This window comes from Chiloscyllium plagiosum, unplaced genomic scaffold (assembly GCF_037043375.1).
Source record: "Chiloscyllium plagiosum isolate Xiang-an unplaced genomic scaffold, Cpla_swu_hap1 HiC_scaffold_21, whole genome shotgun sequence".
Taxonomy (NCBI): Eukaryota; Metazoa; Chordata; class Chondrichthyes; order Orectolobiformes; family Hemiscylliidae; genus Chiloscyllium; species Chiloscyllium plagiosum.
The window spans coordinates 17,794,467-17,813,178 of NW_028270159.1; the positions used below are offsets into that span (position 1 = coordinate 17,794,467).

The 18,712-nt window shown below is 43.2% G+C and overlaps 1 protein-coding gene across 4 annotated transcripts in view; it reads right to left on the bottom strand.

Annotated features, from left to right (window-relative positions):
• The window catches only part of setx (senataxin), a 94,470-nt gene that overhangs the window by 56,950 nt on the left and 18,808 nt on the right, over positions 1-18,712 (bottom strand). For all 4 annotated transcript variants that reach the window (XR_015760702.1, XM_087998366.1, XM_043720338.2 and 1 more), the window contains exons 2-6: positions 10,750-10,956; positions 9,825-10,009; positions 7,021-7,231; positions 5,586-5,695; positions 3,792-4,011 (exon numbers count right to left, since the gene is read on the bottom strand). Coding sequence is in view for 3 of the 4 variants with exons in the window: in XM_087998366.1 (XP_087854492.1) it covers positions 3,792-4,011; positions 5,586-5,695; positions 7,021-7,231; positions 9,825-10,004 (721 nt within the window). In the remaining variant the exon portion in view is untranslated. The remainder of the gene's footprint in view (positions 1-3,791; positions 4,012-5,585; positions 5,696-7,020; positions 7,232-9,824; positions 10,010-10,749; positions 10,957-18,712) is intronic.

Here is an 18,712-nt window from a genome sequence, read left to right on the forward strand (position 1 = left end):
GTGGGGTCAGGCAGATTTCAGACAAGGTCACAAGGCTCCTTAACTTTATTCTAAAATTAAAGAGACAGTCCCAAAACACATGCCCTCAAATCTCAAAGTGGTAATTGTCTCAATCCAAACAGAATATGCAACGTCGGCTAGATTTTAAGAAAAGATAAGGTAACGGGATAGATGCATGGAAAAAAGTAAGATCAACAGGGTGACCTTATAGAGGCATGGATAGGATAAATAGACAAAGTCTTTTCCCTGGGGTGGGGGAGTCCAGAACTAGAGGGCATGGGTTTGGGGTGAGAGCGGTAAGATATAAAAGAGACCTAAGGGGCAACTTTTTTCACTCAAGAGGGTGGTACATATATGGAATGGGCTGCCTGAGGAAGTGGTGGAGGCTAGTACAATTGCAGCATTTAAAAGGCATCTGGATGAGTAGGAAGGGTTTGGAGGGATATGGGCCAGGTGCTGGCAGGTGGGACTGGATTGGGTTGGGATATCTCGTCAGCGTGGATGAGTTGGTCCGAAGGGTCTGTTTCCATGCTGTACATCTCTATGACTCTATGAACAACAGATTTAAAAAAAAAACAGAAATTGGAGAAACTCAGCAGGTCTGGCAGCATCTGTGGAGAGAAAACAGTTAACTCAGAAGGCAAAAGCACGAGAAAGCTATGATGTCAGCTATGGCCTAATTACTTGGTACAGCTAATCTCCCTCATGTTTTCCCCTTGGATGTTCAGTGTTCTGTCCTCAGTGGAAAAGATATTTGTTGATGTAGGATATCTCACAAACTATCTATGACAGTCTATATACGACCATAAACATGAACAAAATTCACATACTGAATTTATTTGAAATAACCAGTTCTTAATTTAAGACAATTTCCCAACTGAATATATTTACACTTGCATGCTGATTTTGCTAAAGCATCTATCTTAAACTGGATGACTCCTAGTGCTAGCAGGCACTGCTTTTCCTTTGCACTTTACTTTGAAGTACACCTATTTCTAGACAAAAAGCAGAAAGTGAGAACTGCAGATGCTGGAGATCAGAGCTGAAGAATGTGTTGCTGGAAAAGCGCAGCAGGTCAGGCAGCATCAAAGGAGCAGAAGAATCGACGTTTCGGGCATAAGCCCTTCTTTAGGAATGAGGAGGGTGTGCCAAGCAGGCTAAGATAAAAGGTAGGGAGGAGGGACTTGGGGGAGGGGCGTTGGGAATGCGATAGGTGGAAGGAAGTTAAGGTAAGGGTGATAGGCCGGGGGGCGGGGGGGGGCGGGTGCTGAGTCTGAGGGTTGGGACTGAGATAAGGTGGGGGGGGGGCGGAATGAGAAAGCTGGAGAAATCTGCATTCATCCCTTGTGGTTGGAGGGTTCCTAGGCGGAAGATGAGGCGCTCTTCCACCAGGCGTCGTGTTGCCATGGTCTGGCGATGGAGGCGGCCAAGGACTGCATGTCCTTGGCGGAGTGGGACGGGGAGTTAAAATGTTCAGCCACAGGGGGTTGGGTTGGTTTGTGCGGGTGTCCCAGAGGTGTTCTCTGAAACGTTCCGCAAGTAGGAGGCCTGTCTCCCCAATGTATAGGAGGCCACATCGGGTACAGCGGATGCAGTAAATGATGTATGTGGAGGTGCAGGTGAACTGGTGATGGTTATAGAAGGATCCCTTGGGTCCTTGGAGGGAAGTGAGGGGGGAGGTGTGGGCACAAGTTTTGCATTTCTTGCGGTTGCAGGGGAAGGTGTCGGGAGTGGAGGTTGGGTTGATGGGGGGTGTGGACCTGACGAGGGAGTCGTGGAGGGAGTGGTCTTTCCGGAACCCTGATAGGGGAGAGGAGGGAAATATATCCATGGTGGTGGGGTCTGTTTGGAGGTGGCGGAAATGACAAAGGATGATACGATGTAGCTGGAGGTTGGTGGGGACCAGTGGAGTTCTGTCCTGGTGGCGATTGGAGGGGTGGGGTTCAAGGGCGGAGGAGCGGGAAGTGGAGGAGATGCGGTGGAGAGCATCGTCGATCACGCCTGAGGGGAAATTGCGGTCTTTGAAGAAAGAGGCCATCTGGGTTGTTCGGTATTGGAACTGGTCCTCTTGGGAGCGGATGCAAAGGAATTGGGAATATGGGATGGCGTTTTTACAGGGGGCAGGATGGGAGGAGGTGTAATCTAGGTAGCTGTGGGAGTCAGTCGGTTTATAGTAAACGTCCGTGTTGAGTCGGTCTTCCGAGATAGAAATGGAGAGGTCCAGGAAGGGGAGGAATCTGAGACAGTCCAGTTAAATTTGAGGTCAGGGTGGAAGGTGTTAGTAAAGTGGATGAACTGTTCAACCTCCTCGTGGGAGCACGAGGTAGCGCCGATACAGTCATTGATGTAGCGGAGGAAAAGATGGGGGGTGGTGCCAGTGTAGCTGCGGAAGATGGACTGTTCCACATATCCAACGAAGAGGCAGGCATAGCTGGGGCCCATGGCTACTCCTTTGGTTTGGAGGAAGTGGGAAGATTGGAAAGAGAAGTTGTTCAGAGTGAGGACCAGTTCAGTCAGTCAAAGGAGGGTGTCAGTGGAAGGGTACTGGTTGGTACAGCAGGAAAGGAAGAAGCGGAGGGCTTTGAGTCCTTCGTGATGGGGAATGAAGGTGTATGGGGACTGGATATCCATAGTGAAGATAAGGCGTTGGGGGCCGGGGAAGCGAAAATCATGGAGGACATGGGAACGTGGGTGGTGTCCCGGACATAGGTGGGGAGTTCTTGGACTAAGGGGGACAGGGAGAGGAGTTCGGTGGGGCAGGAGCAGGCTGAGACAATGGGTCGGCTGGGGCAGTCAGGTTTGTGGATTTTGGGCAGGAGGTAGAAATGGGCGGTGCGGGATTATGGGACTATGAGGTTGGAGGCGGTGGATTGGAGATCCCCGGAGGTGATGAGGTTATGGATGGTCTGGGAGATTTACTGCATCCACTGCACCCGATGTGGCCTCCTATACATTGGGAGACAGGCCGCCTACTTGCGGAACGTTTCAGAGAACACCTCTGGGACACCCACACCAACCAACCCAACCCCCCGTGGCTCAACACTTTAACTCCCCCTCCCACTCCACCAAGGACATGCAGGTCCTTGGCCGCCTCCATCGCCAGACCATGGCAACACGACGCCTGGAGGAAGAGCGCCTCATCTTTCGCCAGATTTCTCCAGCTTTCTCATTTCCCCTCCCCCCACCTTATCTTAGTCCCAACCCTTGGACTCAGCACCGCCTTCTTGACCTGCAATCTTCTTCCCGACCTCTACGCCCCCACACCCTCTCCGGCCTATCACCCTCACCTTAACCTCCTTCCACCTATCGCATTCCCAACGCCCCTCCCCCAAGTCCCTCCTCCCTACCTTTTATCTTAGCCTGCTTGGCACATCCTCCTCATTCCTGAAGAAGGACGTATGCCTGAAATGTCGATTCTCCTGCTCCTTGGATGCTGCCTGACCTGCTGCGCTTTTCCAGCAACACATTTTTCAGCTATTTCTAGACAGTCAAGTTAACAAAGTGAATTTGTCCTTAATTTCTAATGCAGCATCAGTATTTGTCAGCAATTAGCAAAGACAATGGCACCTTATTTATCTAAAAGCAATCAAATAATATTCTTTACTACCTTTTGAAATTTAAATGAGAAAGAAACAACCATTTAGGGGCAAAATCTGTTTGAGGCACAAGCTTGCCCAACATTTTCAACAACAGTACACTCTCCACCAACGACCTGTCATTCAGACGCTTCAGATTTTCTAGGTCAAACTTACAACAGATCTTCAAATCAATATGATCATCGCTATACTCACCAAGCCAGTAGTTCTTGTGGTTGGTAACATCATAAAGATGGGGTGGTAAAAGAATTAATTTTCCCTCTTCTATTCCATAACTGTTATAGAAATCTGTATTTTCAAAAAGATCCAGTTCAATGACCTTTAGTAGACAAGCTATCACTTCCTGCAAGTCATAGAAATCATCTCGCTCCACCTTTCCAAGAGATTTAGCAGCAAGGATTGCCCATCTCCTGATCTAAAAACAAACATAAACATTAACACAGAGTTAAAAAAAAAACTGGCACATAGCCTTTGGTGTTCTTCACTGGCTATATAGGTATTGCTATTAAGAGGAGGTGACTTGATTTTTATAATGCCAAAACTACTTTCAACCAATTGCTAGAAATTGCACTAGCTCTGGCTCTAGTGCAAGCAATGACCCCAAAAAATTCAAACACCAGTGTAGCAATGTAGTTAAGGTGAAACGTGCAGATATCAAATGACACAATCATTTCTGAGAACCCAGACAGTGGAATGGACAAAACAATATAAATTTATCAATAACAATCATCTTCCTCATGAAATTTAAAAAGAATTACATGATGAAAAGTTCACATATCATTATATAAAATATAAGATGGGATGGATGAGTTACAGGGATCAAATAAAACAATTTTAAGAGAAAAGATCGACAGCCTAACTTTGGATTAAACAAATGGTGTCTGAATCGTGAGGCTATGTTTACTTCGGCATTTACTTACAAGAACATAATACCATTTGGTCCTCTGAGGTGCCACAATTCAAAGAAATCATGATTAATCTGAACGTGGCACTTCACTGCTTCCATAACCCTTGACTCACTTACCATATTAGACACTGTATAGAAAATTTAAATCAATAATCTTGAAATTTGTGTTTTACTCGTTGGCACTTTCAAACAATTTCAGAGTCTGTGCCAAAGAGCAGTTAACTATTGTGATTTCACTACCGCCAATTTACCCAAATAATGAGGCCAGGAGTTATGTGCACTTTAGCAGCTTTGTGTTTGTAAGGCTGTTTTCAAGAGAAGAGGGTGGACGTACATTGCAAAGCATAAAAGTTTTAACGGAGAAAGTGAGGTCTGCAGATGCTGGAGATCAGAGCTGAAAATGTGTTGCTGGAAAAGCGCAGCAGGTCAGGCAGCATCCAGGGAACAGGAGAATCGACGTTTCGGGCATAAGCCCTTCTTCAGGATTCCTGAAGAAGGGCTTATGCCCGAAACGCCGATTCTCCTGTTCCCTGGATGCTGCCTGACCTGCTGCGCTTTTCCAGCAACACATTTTCAGATAAAAGTTTTAACACACACTTAAGACTTTTAGATAGGACACTTGTTCAATTTTAGTATTACTACACTGCAGATCTCAAATCAAGTAACAAATTAGAGTCTTAAAAATATTGCCAAATTATTAAGCTATTTGGATATTTCAAATCAAAATGCTAATAAGAATAACATTCAGATTTTGTTAGAACATAGAACATAGCAAAGTACAGCACAGAACAGGCCCTTGCGGCATATGTAACAAAATTTTTTGAAGGCCATCCTAACGTCCTGTGGATTAGACAACAAAGATGTTCTATAAATCTGAATCAAAAGCTACAATTCTTGGAAATGGGAAATAGTTCATTACCAACTTCTTCATGAGCCATAGTTGGAGCACGATGCATTTCATACTTTTAACAAATTCTTTATTTACAGGTTACACTGCTTGTTTTTCATGTAAGTAACAGAAACAAACTTGTACAGAAAACTAATTGATAAGGTCAAACATGCTGTAGTCAGATTAGCCTTACTGTTTCATTTGGATGTACTAGAAGCAGATAGATGCCAGGATACATTTCAAACGCCTGAAAGGAGAAATTCACTTGCTCCATTTTACTGAGGGCCTCAACAAACAACTCACCTGAAACACAAAGCAAGTGTTAATTTCACGCTTGTGGAGGTTATTCGAAAATAGACTTTCACTGTTTCAGGCATAATGAAATCAGGAACCAAAATTTTAAAATAGTATGAGAACTCAATTACCACCTCAATGCACAAATGATCAAAGCTCCAAAAATTTTTAACAATTCTTATAACTTCCTTCTCTTCAGTTTTCCAAATTATATGCCAATGCTTTCTGCACATCGTTCAGATAGAAGACAGAAATGGTTTGAGATACAGCCTATTGCTATGAAATTCACATTCACAAATGAGCAAGTAGATTATCTGCCTCCATATATCTTGTTCTCTAATTGATAAGTAGCAAATCCTTCGCAAGAAATTGCATGTTAAACAGAGTAAAACATGCCCTGGTGTTATCAAACAAATTTGGGCACTTGGAATGTTAGGCCATAAGATTAAAACTTGGTCAAAGCAGATTTGAAGAAGCAGCTTAAACAAATAGAAAGGGAAAGGGACTTAGGAAGGAATTCCAGAGCACTGAAGACACTGCAGTCAATGGATGGGACACCGTGGGAGGGCAGAACTTGACGAATGTAGAGTTCATAAAATCGTCCAGCACAGGAGCCATTTGGGCCATCGTGTGTGCCAGCTGTTTGAAAGAGCTATCCAAATCTGCCTTGTTATCGATTACAATATTAGTGTCAAAAAGTCTATGAGAATCTCTCACCATTTGCTGAAGTTGAGGGCACAGTGAGATAGGATTAGGAAAACAGGTGGCAGTTGAGCAAAACTTGGAGTTCTATTTACATGCCAATTTTCCCCTATAACAGTCAGCATTTAAAGTACTACTAATAATATGGGCCAGCCAGGTACAGAAACGAAAGACCAAATAAGTTTTGTATTATTTATGTTAAATACATAGTCCTCAGAGCAACATGGGGAGGTAGGGTGGGGTGGGGTGGATGGGGTTCCTGGGAGAGCAGTCAGGGTAAGAGGTAGTAAATACATTGAAACAAACGACAAAAATGGAAGTGAAGAACATGTTTAGAATGGAATTCAATAGACATTTCCTATTTCATTACATTCAGAGAAACAAAAACAAGCTTGACTTCACTGACTTCAAAAAGTAATAAAAATATTTTGACCATTCAAATTCAAAGCAGGCCAAGAGGTTTCTAAAAAGAAAATTTTAAGAAAAAAAAATTATGTTAAGCCAGTTCTCTTCTTTTAAAAAAAACAAGATGTAACACTTCACATTCACAGGGAGGAGGCTATTCCAATCTGTGAAATCCTTAGAGTGCAGTATCTATGAATATTTGTTGAAGCAATACTGTAATTACATACTTAGCCGTTCATGAAGCAGTAGATAAGGGTATTTCAGAATCTCCAGAATGGGTACCCTTAAGTTGTTCTCAAAGTCTGGTCCCGTGTACCCATGGAGTTGAATTTCCTGCTCATCCTCAATTAGAAACAACTCATCATCTTCCTCCTGTTCTTCTTTCAGGGCACCTTCAAAATGCTCGATCAGACGTTTAGTCTCTAGTTTCCACAAATACTGCATAACACAACATTATTCTGATTCAACAATAAAAAACATATTGAATTCTACTCCAAAAGTAAATTTTATATTTTGAGATTGAGATTATTAAACAATTACAACAAAACTAGCCCAACACATTGAAACCCAAAGGGTATAGGTACATGTTTCATGATTTGTGAACTGCTGATTGTCAATAGATTTTAGGAATTCCAAATCAGAGAATAGGTACTTTGCTATAGAGAGGATAAAGGCAGATGCAGCAGATAATAAACTGCAGTTTGCCAGTTTTCCAACACCATCAATTGATAGAGTTTCAAGTCCAGACCAATTAACACTATATATCACACTCTTTTGTTTTGCTTAACTGGGATCCTCAGTATCTTTCCTATGATCTGTGGAGTCTTCTTACATGAAATCTCAAAAAATGAGAGGTTCAACTTTCTTAGCTTCTAAAAACTTTTAGCTTTCTGACCAAAAACTCTTGGCTTGGAAGATTCAGGCTACACATTTATTCCTTGAACTGCTCTGAAAAACATCTTCAAGGGAAACTGTGCTTCTGATCCCTGTCAGGTTTCCTCCAAACTGGCCCAAGGTTTTTCAATCTGGGTTTTCTAAACTGAAATCAATCTACAATTGTTTTCAATTGAAAATAAGCTAATGGTCTTCAATGTTTACCCATCTATCATAAACCACAATACAAACAATTTTTCATTTAGACACCAGCAGTTTATAGCCACTTACTGAGAAATACAGGATTAAGTCACTAATTGTGACCCTTCTTAAAACAATATTCTTCATAAAAGTAAACAAAGTAATCATATACTGTTATTCTGAAAACTGCACACCTTTCATTACAAGCCATGAAGTGATAAAAAATTACTGATTTTAGGCTAACATAAATATTCACATGACTGAGCGTTACTGGCTAGAGCAGTGTTTATTACCTACCCCTAATGATGAACGAGACATTTAAGAGACAAACCCATTGCTGTGGGTCTGGAGTCACATGTACATCAGACCAGGTAAGGATGGCAGATTTCCTTCCTTAAAGTACAAGTGAACCAGATGGAGTTTTAACATCAATAGTTGCCATCAAACTACCTTTTAATTCTAGATTTTTAGTTGAATTTAAATACCACCATCTGCCATGGTGTGATTCAAACACGTGCCCAAATAATTAATTTAGTGTTTTATATTACTAGCCCAGTGACTTTTCCACCGGCCATTGCCTCTCCAATATTATGAGAGATATCTGGTTTCGTTTAATTCTTACCCACCAACCAATTCTATTGCAATAAGTAAACACAAAGAAAGTACACAATATTTGAGAAAGGAAATGTAATAATAAAAATACAGTTCTGCACATGCCACCAGACAGACTAAAATGATTCATTATTCACTATCACTTTAGACAAGTTCTGTTAAGAACTGAGTCATGGATTGTACAATGATAGTAAGGAAACTAACAGCTTTAAGACTGTGTGATCTTCTCTCATGGAATTTAGACCATTAAAGTAAAATCACATGCAGATAAGACCACTGCATAGAGTCATACAGCACAGAAACAGACTCTTTGGTCCAACTCTTTCGCACTGACTAGACATCCCAATTTCTAGTCCCCATTGCCAGTATTTGGGCCATATCCTTCTAAACCCTTTGTATTCATATAACCCTCCAGATACCCTTTAAATACTGTAATTGTACCAGCCTCCACTTTCTTTGGCAGCTCATCCCATGCGTTTTCAAAAAGTTACCCCTCAGATCCTTTTTAAATTTTTCCCCTCTCACCTTAAACCTATGGACTTTAGATGTGCACTCTCCCACCCGAGGAGAAAGACCTTGGCTTTTCACCCCATCCATGCCCCTCATGATTTCATAAACCTCTAAGGTCGCCCTTCAGTCTCCAATGCTCCAGGTTAAAAAAAATGTCCCAGCCTATTCAGCCTCACCCTTTAACTCAAACCCTCCAGCTCTTGAAATATCTTTGCAAATCTTCTCAAGTTTAACAACATCCTTCCTACAGGAAGGGACCAGAATTGTACACATTATTCTAACAGCGGTCTCACTAATTCCTGTATAGCTGCGACATGAATGTTCCAACTCCTATACTCAATGTTCTGATCAATGAAGGCAAGCATGCCAAATGCCTTCTTCACCACCTTATCTACTTGCAACTCCACATTGCACCTGCAGCCCTAGGTCTCTTTGTTCAGCAATATTCCCTAGTGTCTACCATTAATTGCCTTACCAATATGCAACATCTCACACTTATTGAAGTTAAACTCCATCTGCCACTCTTTCACCCATTGGCCCATCTGATCAAGGTCCTGTTGTACTGAGATAACCTTTTCATTGTCCACTATACTACCTATTTTGGTTTTATTTATAACTTATGAACCGTGTTTAACATACCCCACATTTCTTATGTACAAAACGTATGGCGTTACATTTTTGAAAACCTTTATATTCAAAACCACATAAGTAATTACATAATTTTAAAAGAAGTGCAGCAAATGTCATCTTTGCGGCTACTAGCCCAGATCTGAAGGAATTTATATAGACCACATTCAAGTCCTATTACCACCTTCAGATTAACTCTTTATATTACCGTGTGTATTAACGGGAGTTGATCGCGTGCTTGGTGATAGTCCACCACGCATTCCAGGCAAAAACAAAGATCTTCATTAGCAGCTTGAAATTCCTGTGGAGGGAGCTCCTCAGAACTGTAGAGATGTAGAAACTGAAGTGTTGTCTTGCCTTGTGGTGTGCACCAACGACAAGTACTCATCTTGCCTTTTTGAACATGAAAAGCAAAATTAAAATTAGTGTAGAAAGTAAAATGTTATTGGGGCATAGGAGTAAATATACAATACAGAATGGTATTATAAGAATACAGTAACAATTTAATCCAGCAACAGCATAGCTAATTACAAAACTGTTTGCATCAGCTGTAGAAGAAAACAGCACCGTTTAATTGAGACAATTCCCTACCTGTCTCAAGTAATAGATGTGCTTAATTGTTTCTAATGAACACAATACTTCCAGTAATAATTACTGGGTGTTTAAAATCCCAAGGGCTATTTGCAAAATAACCAGCACCTATTGTCGAAGGAATTGTACACTTTCGTTTATTCAATACAGGTGTTCTCAACCATAAACAAAATTAACTAAAATGATTTCTGAAGTCATAACTTTGCAACTAGAGTTATAAAATTAAATTCCATTTATTCATTAACTTTTCACTGTAGAGCTGTTCTGAATTAGCTCCTTGGCCTTTTCCTTTCTTTCAGTTAATCCTGCTCTTTAACCAAGATTTATAGGATTGAGTCAATCTCCCATAACCACATCTATTAATTTTCTCTTTTGTTTCTTTCAACACAGGAATTGTAAATAGCTTTTCATTGAGAAAGAGCAGAGAGAAGATTAATAAAAGAACAGTATTCTGCACAAGTGATCGAATAATTTCAAGAGAAACATGGAATTCCTGGATAAAAAGTTGTTAGAATCTTAAACAACATTCCAACAGGGCCTACCTCAATTGTGTTTTTCTTTATTTCTGTCCTATTCTATCGTAAGCAGATGTATTTTTTCTTCTCCTTTTCAAAGTTAGCCACAATATGTTCCATCAAAACCCTTTGTTTGTGAAGTCCAATTTTTAAATGACCCACAATTTCTCTTCTTTGGGATTATAACACAAGGTCCTTCAGGTTATCAAACCCACAAGACATAAAGAGAGGTCCCTGAAAGGAAGAAAGAGGTTAGAATTCAGAATAACTTAAAAACTCAATTTTACAATCATTAATTCATATGATTTTTGACCGGGTCAAGAAAGCCTGCGAGTGAAGTTTCTTTTCTTTGCTTGATCTCGCAGAGTTCTTTCTCCTAGTGGTTGGAAGCCTAGCAATGTGGTCAGTCTATTTATCAGCAAGATCTACGTATCGTCTGGAAACCAAGTTTCAGAGTGCTTGAGACTGAGAACAGGCTCAATTTGAACATGGCGTCTGCTCTTCTGTAGACAGAATCTTGCAAACAATGTGTGATCAGTAGCGCAACTTTTTCTGGACCAAAGCAGAGTAGTCCAGAATTTACAGCTAAACTGTTCAGAGGGTCGGTGTTTATAGTTATCTGACAGATTCTTGAATGGATCACATTATTAATTACAGTCAAAATTCATACGACACCAGGTTACAATCCACGAGGCTTATTTGAAATCACAAGCTTTTAGAGCTCTGCTCCATCATCAGGTGAAGAGAAGACAAGACACATGGGCACAGAACGAGAAACGAGAGATGGAAGGGGGGGAAAACGAGAGATGGAAGGGGGGGAAAACGAGAGATGGAAGGGGGGGAAAACGAGAGATGGAAGGGGGGGAAAACGAGAGATGGAAGGGGGGGAAAACGAGAGATGGAAGGGGGGGAAAACGAGAGATGGAAGGGGGGGAAAACGAGAGATGGAAGGGGGGGAAAACGAGAGATGGAAGGGGGGGGAAAACGAGAGATGGAAGGGGGGGAAAACGAGAGATGGAAGGGGGGGAAAACGAGAGATGGAAGGGGGGGAAAACGAGAGATGGAAGGGGGGGAAAACGAGAGATGGAAGGGGGGGAAAACGAGAGATGGAAGGGGGGGAAAACGAGAGATGGAAGGGGGGGAAAACGAGAGATGGAAGGGGGGGAAAACGAGAGATGGAAGGGGGGGAAAACGAGAGATGGAAGGGGGGGAAAACGAGAGATGGAAGGGGGGGAAAACGAGAGATGGAAGGGGGGGAAAACGAGAGATGGAAGGGGGGGAAAACGAGAGATGGAAGGGGGGGAAAACGAGAGATGGAAGGGGGGGAAAACGAGAGATGGAAGGGGGGGAAAACGAGAGATGGAAGGGGGGGAAAACGAGAGATGGAAGGGGGGGAAAACGAGAGATGGAAGGGGGGGGAAAACGAGAGATGGAAGGGGGGGAAAACGAGAGATGGAAGGGGGGGGAAAACGAGAGATGGAAGGGGGGGAAAACGAGAGATGGAAGGGGGGGAAAACGAGAGATGGAAGGGGGGGAAAACGAGAGATGGAAGGGGGGGAAAACGAGAGATGGAAGGGGGGGAAAACGAGAGATGGAAGGGGGGGAAAACGAGAGATGGAAGGGGGGGAAAACGAGAGATGGAAGGGGGGGAAAACGAGAGATGGAAGGGGGGGAAAACGAGAGATGGAAGGGGGGGAAAACGAGAGATGGAAGGGGGGGAAAACGAGAGATGGAAGGGGGGGAAAACGAGAGATGGAAGGGGGGGAAAACGAGAGATGGAAGGGGGGGAAAACGAGAGATGGAAGGGGGGGAAAACGAGAGATGGAAGGGGGGGAAAACGAGAGATGGAAGGGGGGGAAAACGAGAGATGGAAGGGGGGGAAAACGAGAGATGGAAGGGGGGGAAAACGAGAGATGGAAGGGGGGGAAAACGAGAGATGGAAGGGGGGGAAAACGAGAGATGGAAGGGGGGGAAAACGAGAGATGGAAGGGGGGGAAAACGAGAGATGGAAGGGGGGGAAAACGAGAGATGGAAGGGGGGGAAAACGAGAGATGGAAGGGGGGGAAAACGAGAGATGGAAGGGGGGGAAAACGAGAGATGGAAGGGGGGGAAAACGAGAGATGGAAGGGGGGGAAAACGAGAGATGGAAGGGGGGGAAAACGAGAGATGGAAGGGGGGGAAAACGAGAGATGGAAGGGGGGGAAAACGAGAGATGGAAGGGGGGGAAAACGAGAGATGGAAGGGGGGGAAAACGAGAGATGGAAGGGGGGGAAAACGAGAGATGGAAGGGCGGGAAAACGAGAGATGGAAGGGGGGGAAAACGAGAGATGGAAGGGGGGAAAACGAGAGATGGAAGGGGGGGAAAACGAGAGATGGAAGGGGGGAAAACGAGAGATGGAAGGGGGGAAAACGAGAGATGGAAGGGGGGAAAACGAGAGATGGAAGGGGGGAAAACGAGAGATGGAAGGGGGGGAAAACGAGAGATGGAAGGGGGGGAAAACGAGAGATGGAAGGGGGGGAAAACGAGAGATGGAAGGGGGGAAAACGAGAGATGGAAGGGGGGGAAAACGAGAGATGGAAGGGGGGGAAAACGAGAGATGGAAGGGGGGGAAAACGAGAGATGGAAGGGGGGGAAAACGAGAGATGGAAGGGGGGGAAAACGAGAGATGGAAGGGGGGGAAAACGAGAGATGGAAGGGGGGGAAAACGAGAGATGGAAGGGGGGGAAAACGAGAGATGGAAGGGGGGGAAAACGAGAGATGGAAGGGGGGGAAAACGAGAGATGGAAGGGGGGGAAAACGAGAGATGGAAGGGGGGAAAACGAGAGATGGAAGGGGGGAAAACGAGAGATGGAAGGGGGGAAAACGAGAGATGGAAGGGGGGAAAACGAGAGATGGAAGGGGGGAAAACGAGAGATGGAAGGGGGGAAAACGAGAGATGGAAGGGGGGAAAACGAGAGATGGAAGGGGGGGAAACGAGAGATGGAAGGGGGGGAAACGAGAGATGGAGGGGGGGAAACGAGAGATGGAGGGGGGGAAACGAGAGATGGAGGGGGGGAAACGAGAGATGGAGGGGGGGAAACGAGAGATGGAGGGGGGGGAAACGAGAGATGGAGGGGGGGAAACGAGAGATGGAGGGGGGGGGAAACGAGAGATGGAGGGGGGGGGGAAACGAGAGATGGAGGGGGGGGGAAACGAGAGATGGAGGGGGGGGGAAACGAGAGATGGAGGGGGGGGGAAACGAGAGATGGAGGGGGGGGGGAAACGAGAGATGGAGGGGGGGGGAAACGAGAGATGGAGGGGGGGGGAAACGAGAGATGGAGGGGGGGGGAAACGAGAGATGGAGGGGGGGGGAAACGAGAGATGGAGGGGGGGGGCATACGAGAGATGGAGGGGGGGGGAAACGAGAGATGGGGGGGGGGGGAAACGAGAGATGAAGGGGGGGGGAAACGAGAGATGGAGGGGGGGGAAAACGAGAGATGGAGGGGGGGGGAAAACGAGAGATGGAGGGGGGGGAAAACGAGAGATGGAAACAGGAAGAGAGGGAGAGAGATAGAGAAACACTGCATACAACTTAACGTATGCTAGTAAATATAAATGTTAAAACTGCAAAGTCTCTTTACATATAGTTCCCTCGATTTAAAGTAGTCCATCCCCTTTTTCATCCACAATCCAAACATAAAGGGAAAAAAATGTCAACTTTACATAAATGTGTTTGGAGTCTATTGAGAGGAGGTTTAGTGGATTGATTTCTGGAACAAACAAGTTATCTTATGAGGAAAGACAATCTGTTTTCACTGGAGTTGAGAAGAGGGGTGACTTGAGTGAAGTTATCAGACCCTAAATGTCATCAACAAAGTGGTTATGAAAAGGATATTCACTTATGGGCGAGTCCAGATCTGCCACCTCTTTCCCCCCCCCCTTTTAAAGTTAGGAATCATCCATTTTAGGAGAGAGGCAGGAAGTGGCAGATGCACGTACAGTTAAAAGACATTTGGACCGATACATGAATAGGAAAGATTTAGAGATATGAGTCAAATGCAGGCAAATGGGACTAGTTTAGTTTGAGAAAGCTGGCCAGCATGGACAAGTTGAACCAAAGGGCCCGTTTCCTTATTGTATGACTACGATTCACAGACGGGTTGTGCATTCCTGGAACTCTGTTCAGAAGGTGGTGAAGGCAGGGTCTTTGAATACTTTGAGGCGAAGCTTGACAGATTTTTCTTAGATAAGAGAATCAAAGGTTATCAGGGATGATGGGAACGTAGAATTCAGAACACAGTCAGATTAACCAGGACCTTAATAAAAGCTGAGCAAGCTTGGAAAGTCGAATGCCAGGTTCTGTCCCTAAATGGTAAGCTCATATGTAGGGCAGGAAGCACAGACATGGTGGATAAGCAGGTCTTGGTCCCTTATGAAATTAATACCAGAGAAGGGCCCCATTCTCATGAGCCTCTCCAGCAAAAGAGACAGAAATTATGTCTCACATTGAATTTACTCTGGTGACCTGTAATTCTTAACTCCCAAGAAAAGTCAATATAAAAAGATGAATTATTCAAGGGGAAATTCACTGATAATTTGGGGCATGCAATTTGGGGCTCAGCAACAAATACAGTGATGGGGAACTTAACTCTGCATCTTTTGTTCTAAGCGTATAGATATCTGAAATGGGAAAAAAAACCCTGTTCTCTGGCAAAATAATCCTCTCTCTAATGAGTACAAAATTCACAAGAATAATTATGATGATGTACAGGAAACCAAATAACTCAATCCTGTGGTCAAACTAAACACATATTTTTGAGTAACTATGGAACAATTAATAACTAGTTCTCTGATTTGAGATTGCTTGTGAATTGTCTTAAAAAGATAACTAAACAAACCAACCATCAAAAGTCTAAAACAAACATGACCTACTCTAAACTTGAGCTTGCATCACAACATCATTTTTTTGAGAAGTTCTCTCTCCATATTACAAACCAGATAAAGTCAAATAGCATGAGTGTATCCAATTAGTGCAGGCAAGTAAAATCACAAGATCAAATAAGATAAGTTAGTTACTGGATTTACTGAAACATGTTAATTTGACCTGTTGTCCACACTAGCCCTCCCAGTTTTAACAACACACTGGTTAAAATGAACAGTGCTCAAACAAAATAAATTACTAAAAACTGTTGAATTTAAGTTAAATATTTTGTTTATAAAAGGAAGCCAGTTGAAAAACTTTAATTTAGTTTAGTAAATTCAATCTAGTTCAGCATAGATGGGTGTGATTTTGCAAAGGCAGGTCATTTAATCATAAAAAAAGAAATACAATTCTGAAGGAGATATTCTTAAACCTTTAATGAGGTTTTGAGTGAGTCTTCAAATCAAATACTTGTTTCTGTATTACAGAGCAAAGATTTCTTATATAAAACACATAGAACCTGCTTGAATGTCAAGACTGAATCTTTATGTGGTCTGAAGAAAATAGTTAACACAACACAAAAACAACCAATTTCACAGAACTTAAAAACGTGAAACGCTCATGCCATAGATCTCTGGAGTTTACATTTAACTGCTGGTCGAGAGATGCTTGTTGCACAGGTACCACCCTTACTTAACAGAAAACAACACTTGGCACCTCCTAACAGCTGTTTGCAACAGTGTGAAAATCTAGAAGAAACTGGACGTCAGCTAGTTCGACAAAAATCAAAACAATTCGTCCCAACAAAAGTAGCATTTTTCAGTAAGCAATTTCTCCCCAATTTAGAGAAGCTCTTGTATATAAAATACATTTTGGCATATTTAGATTCAACAGAAAAATGTTAACAGATGTAGATACACTGTGTTATGAATTTTGTTACAAATATGAGGCTTACTATGGTACTTCTTAATTTAAGGTAAAATGAAGGGGTTCATATTATGTGTCGTGTCTGGATGGTTTAAATGTTAAGAAAGTAAAGAGGTATCAAGTATTTTTTTACTTGTAAAAAGGTGCATAATTTTTATATGTGGAGACAATGGCAGTATCTTGCTTGCTAACAGTAGATAGATTTAGAGAGTCCCCAAGTCCAAGTTGCATTGTCAGGCTTAAGCTGTGATCTGTCTATTTACTTCTGAGAGAGAGAATGTTGGAGCTTTAAGGATAGTTAATCAGCATCTAGATACAAAAAACATGGAGATCAGGCTTTGAAACGGCAAAGATTTCCAAGGTATCCCTTAAAACAAGGCAAGTCTGCTAGGTGTCCTTCCTCATCTGTATGTAGGGATACTAGTGAGAGTGGGTCATGTCTTTTTGTGGCTGGTTGATGTTCATGTACCCTGGTGGCTAGTTTTCTGCCTGTTTGTCCAACATAGTGCTTGTTACATTTGTTGCAAGTTATTTTGTAAATGACATTAGTTTTGCTTGTCTGTACAGGGTCTTTCAAGTTCATTAGTTGTTGTTTTAGTGTGTTGGTGAGTTTGTGGGCTAGCTTACATTACATACAGATGAGGAAGGACACCACTTCAACTGGGACAACACATCCATCCTAGGACAAGCCAAACAGAGACATGCATGAGAATTCCGAGAAGAATGGCATTCCAACCGGAACTCTATCAACAAACACATTGACTTGGATTCCATCTACCACCCCTCGAGAAAAAGAACGAGAAATGACCTCACAAACACAAGGAAACCTAAACACAAATAGAAAGCAGGCCATGCCACCAGTGCTTCATCTAGAGGCTCACTGATGATATTATCTAGTATGATGACGAAACGTCTGAAAACAACCTTTCAGCTCAACAGGCAAACCTCCATCCAGCTACAAACCTTTTCAAAACTCACTAATTTTGTCACCATGCTAGGTAACATCTCCAATAAGCCTCTGGTGAAGCATTGGTGTTCTGTCCTGCTTGCTACTTATCAATAAACATCACCCTAGCCAAAGAAACACTGATCTCACTGCTAGACAAACCAAGGATACAAACACCTGACAGCACCAACTCCATCAGCAAGGACCACATCCTCAAACTAGTAGACCTGTGCCTTACAACCAACTGCACCTTCCACAACAAGATCTACAAACAATTAATGGGATGCCCTATGGGATCACCAATATCAGGACTCTGAGCAGAAGCAGCTATGCAGAAGTCAGAATGAACAGCCCTTCCCACAATCTAGCCCAAGCTTTGCGTGCGCTATGTGGATGATACCTTTGTTATCACAAAATGGAACAAATTAGAAGAAACCCACAACACAGACAACATCCTTACCGGTATAAACTTCACCAAAGAGGAAGAGAATAATAACAGACTCCCCTTCCTGGATGTCACTGAAGAACGAAAATCCAACGGAGAGCTGCAAACCAGCAATTACAGGAAATCCACACACATGGACCAGACACTCAACTACAGGAGCAACCATTCCAAACACCCACAAACAGAGCTCCATCAGGACATTATTTAAATGAGTCACAACATACTGCAGCACCCAGGAACTATGAGAAGCGGAGAAAAAACACCTATACAATGTAGTCAGGAACAATGGGTACCCGATAAGCCCAGTCCACCGATTCCTGCACAACAGACCTAAACAAGAACACACAAGCAGCCCAGAGACTATAGCCACCTTGCCATACATTAAAGACATCTTGGAGATGACAGTCTGACTAATCTGGCCCCTAGGCATCATGGTAGCCCCACATATCTACCACCACACAAACAGCTCCTGATGAATTTAAAGGACCCCGTACCTACAGCCAGCAGAACGAATGCCATATATAAAATACCCTGCAAGGATTGCAAGAAACACTACATTGGGCAAATAGTCAGGAAACTAGCCACCAGGATACATGAGGACCAACTAGCCACCAAAAGACATGATCAGCTCTAATTGGCATCCATACACACAGACAAAAGAGGACACTAATTCGACTGGGACAATACATCCATCCTCGGACAGGTTAAACAAAGACACGCACGAGAATTCCGAGAGGCCTGGTATTCAAACTAGAACTCCATTAACAAACA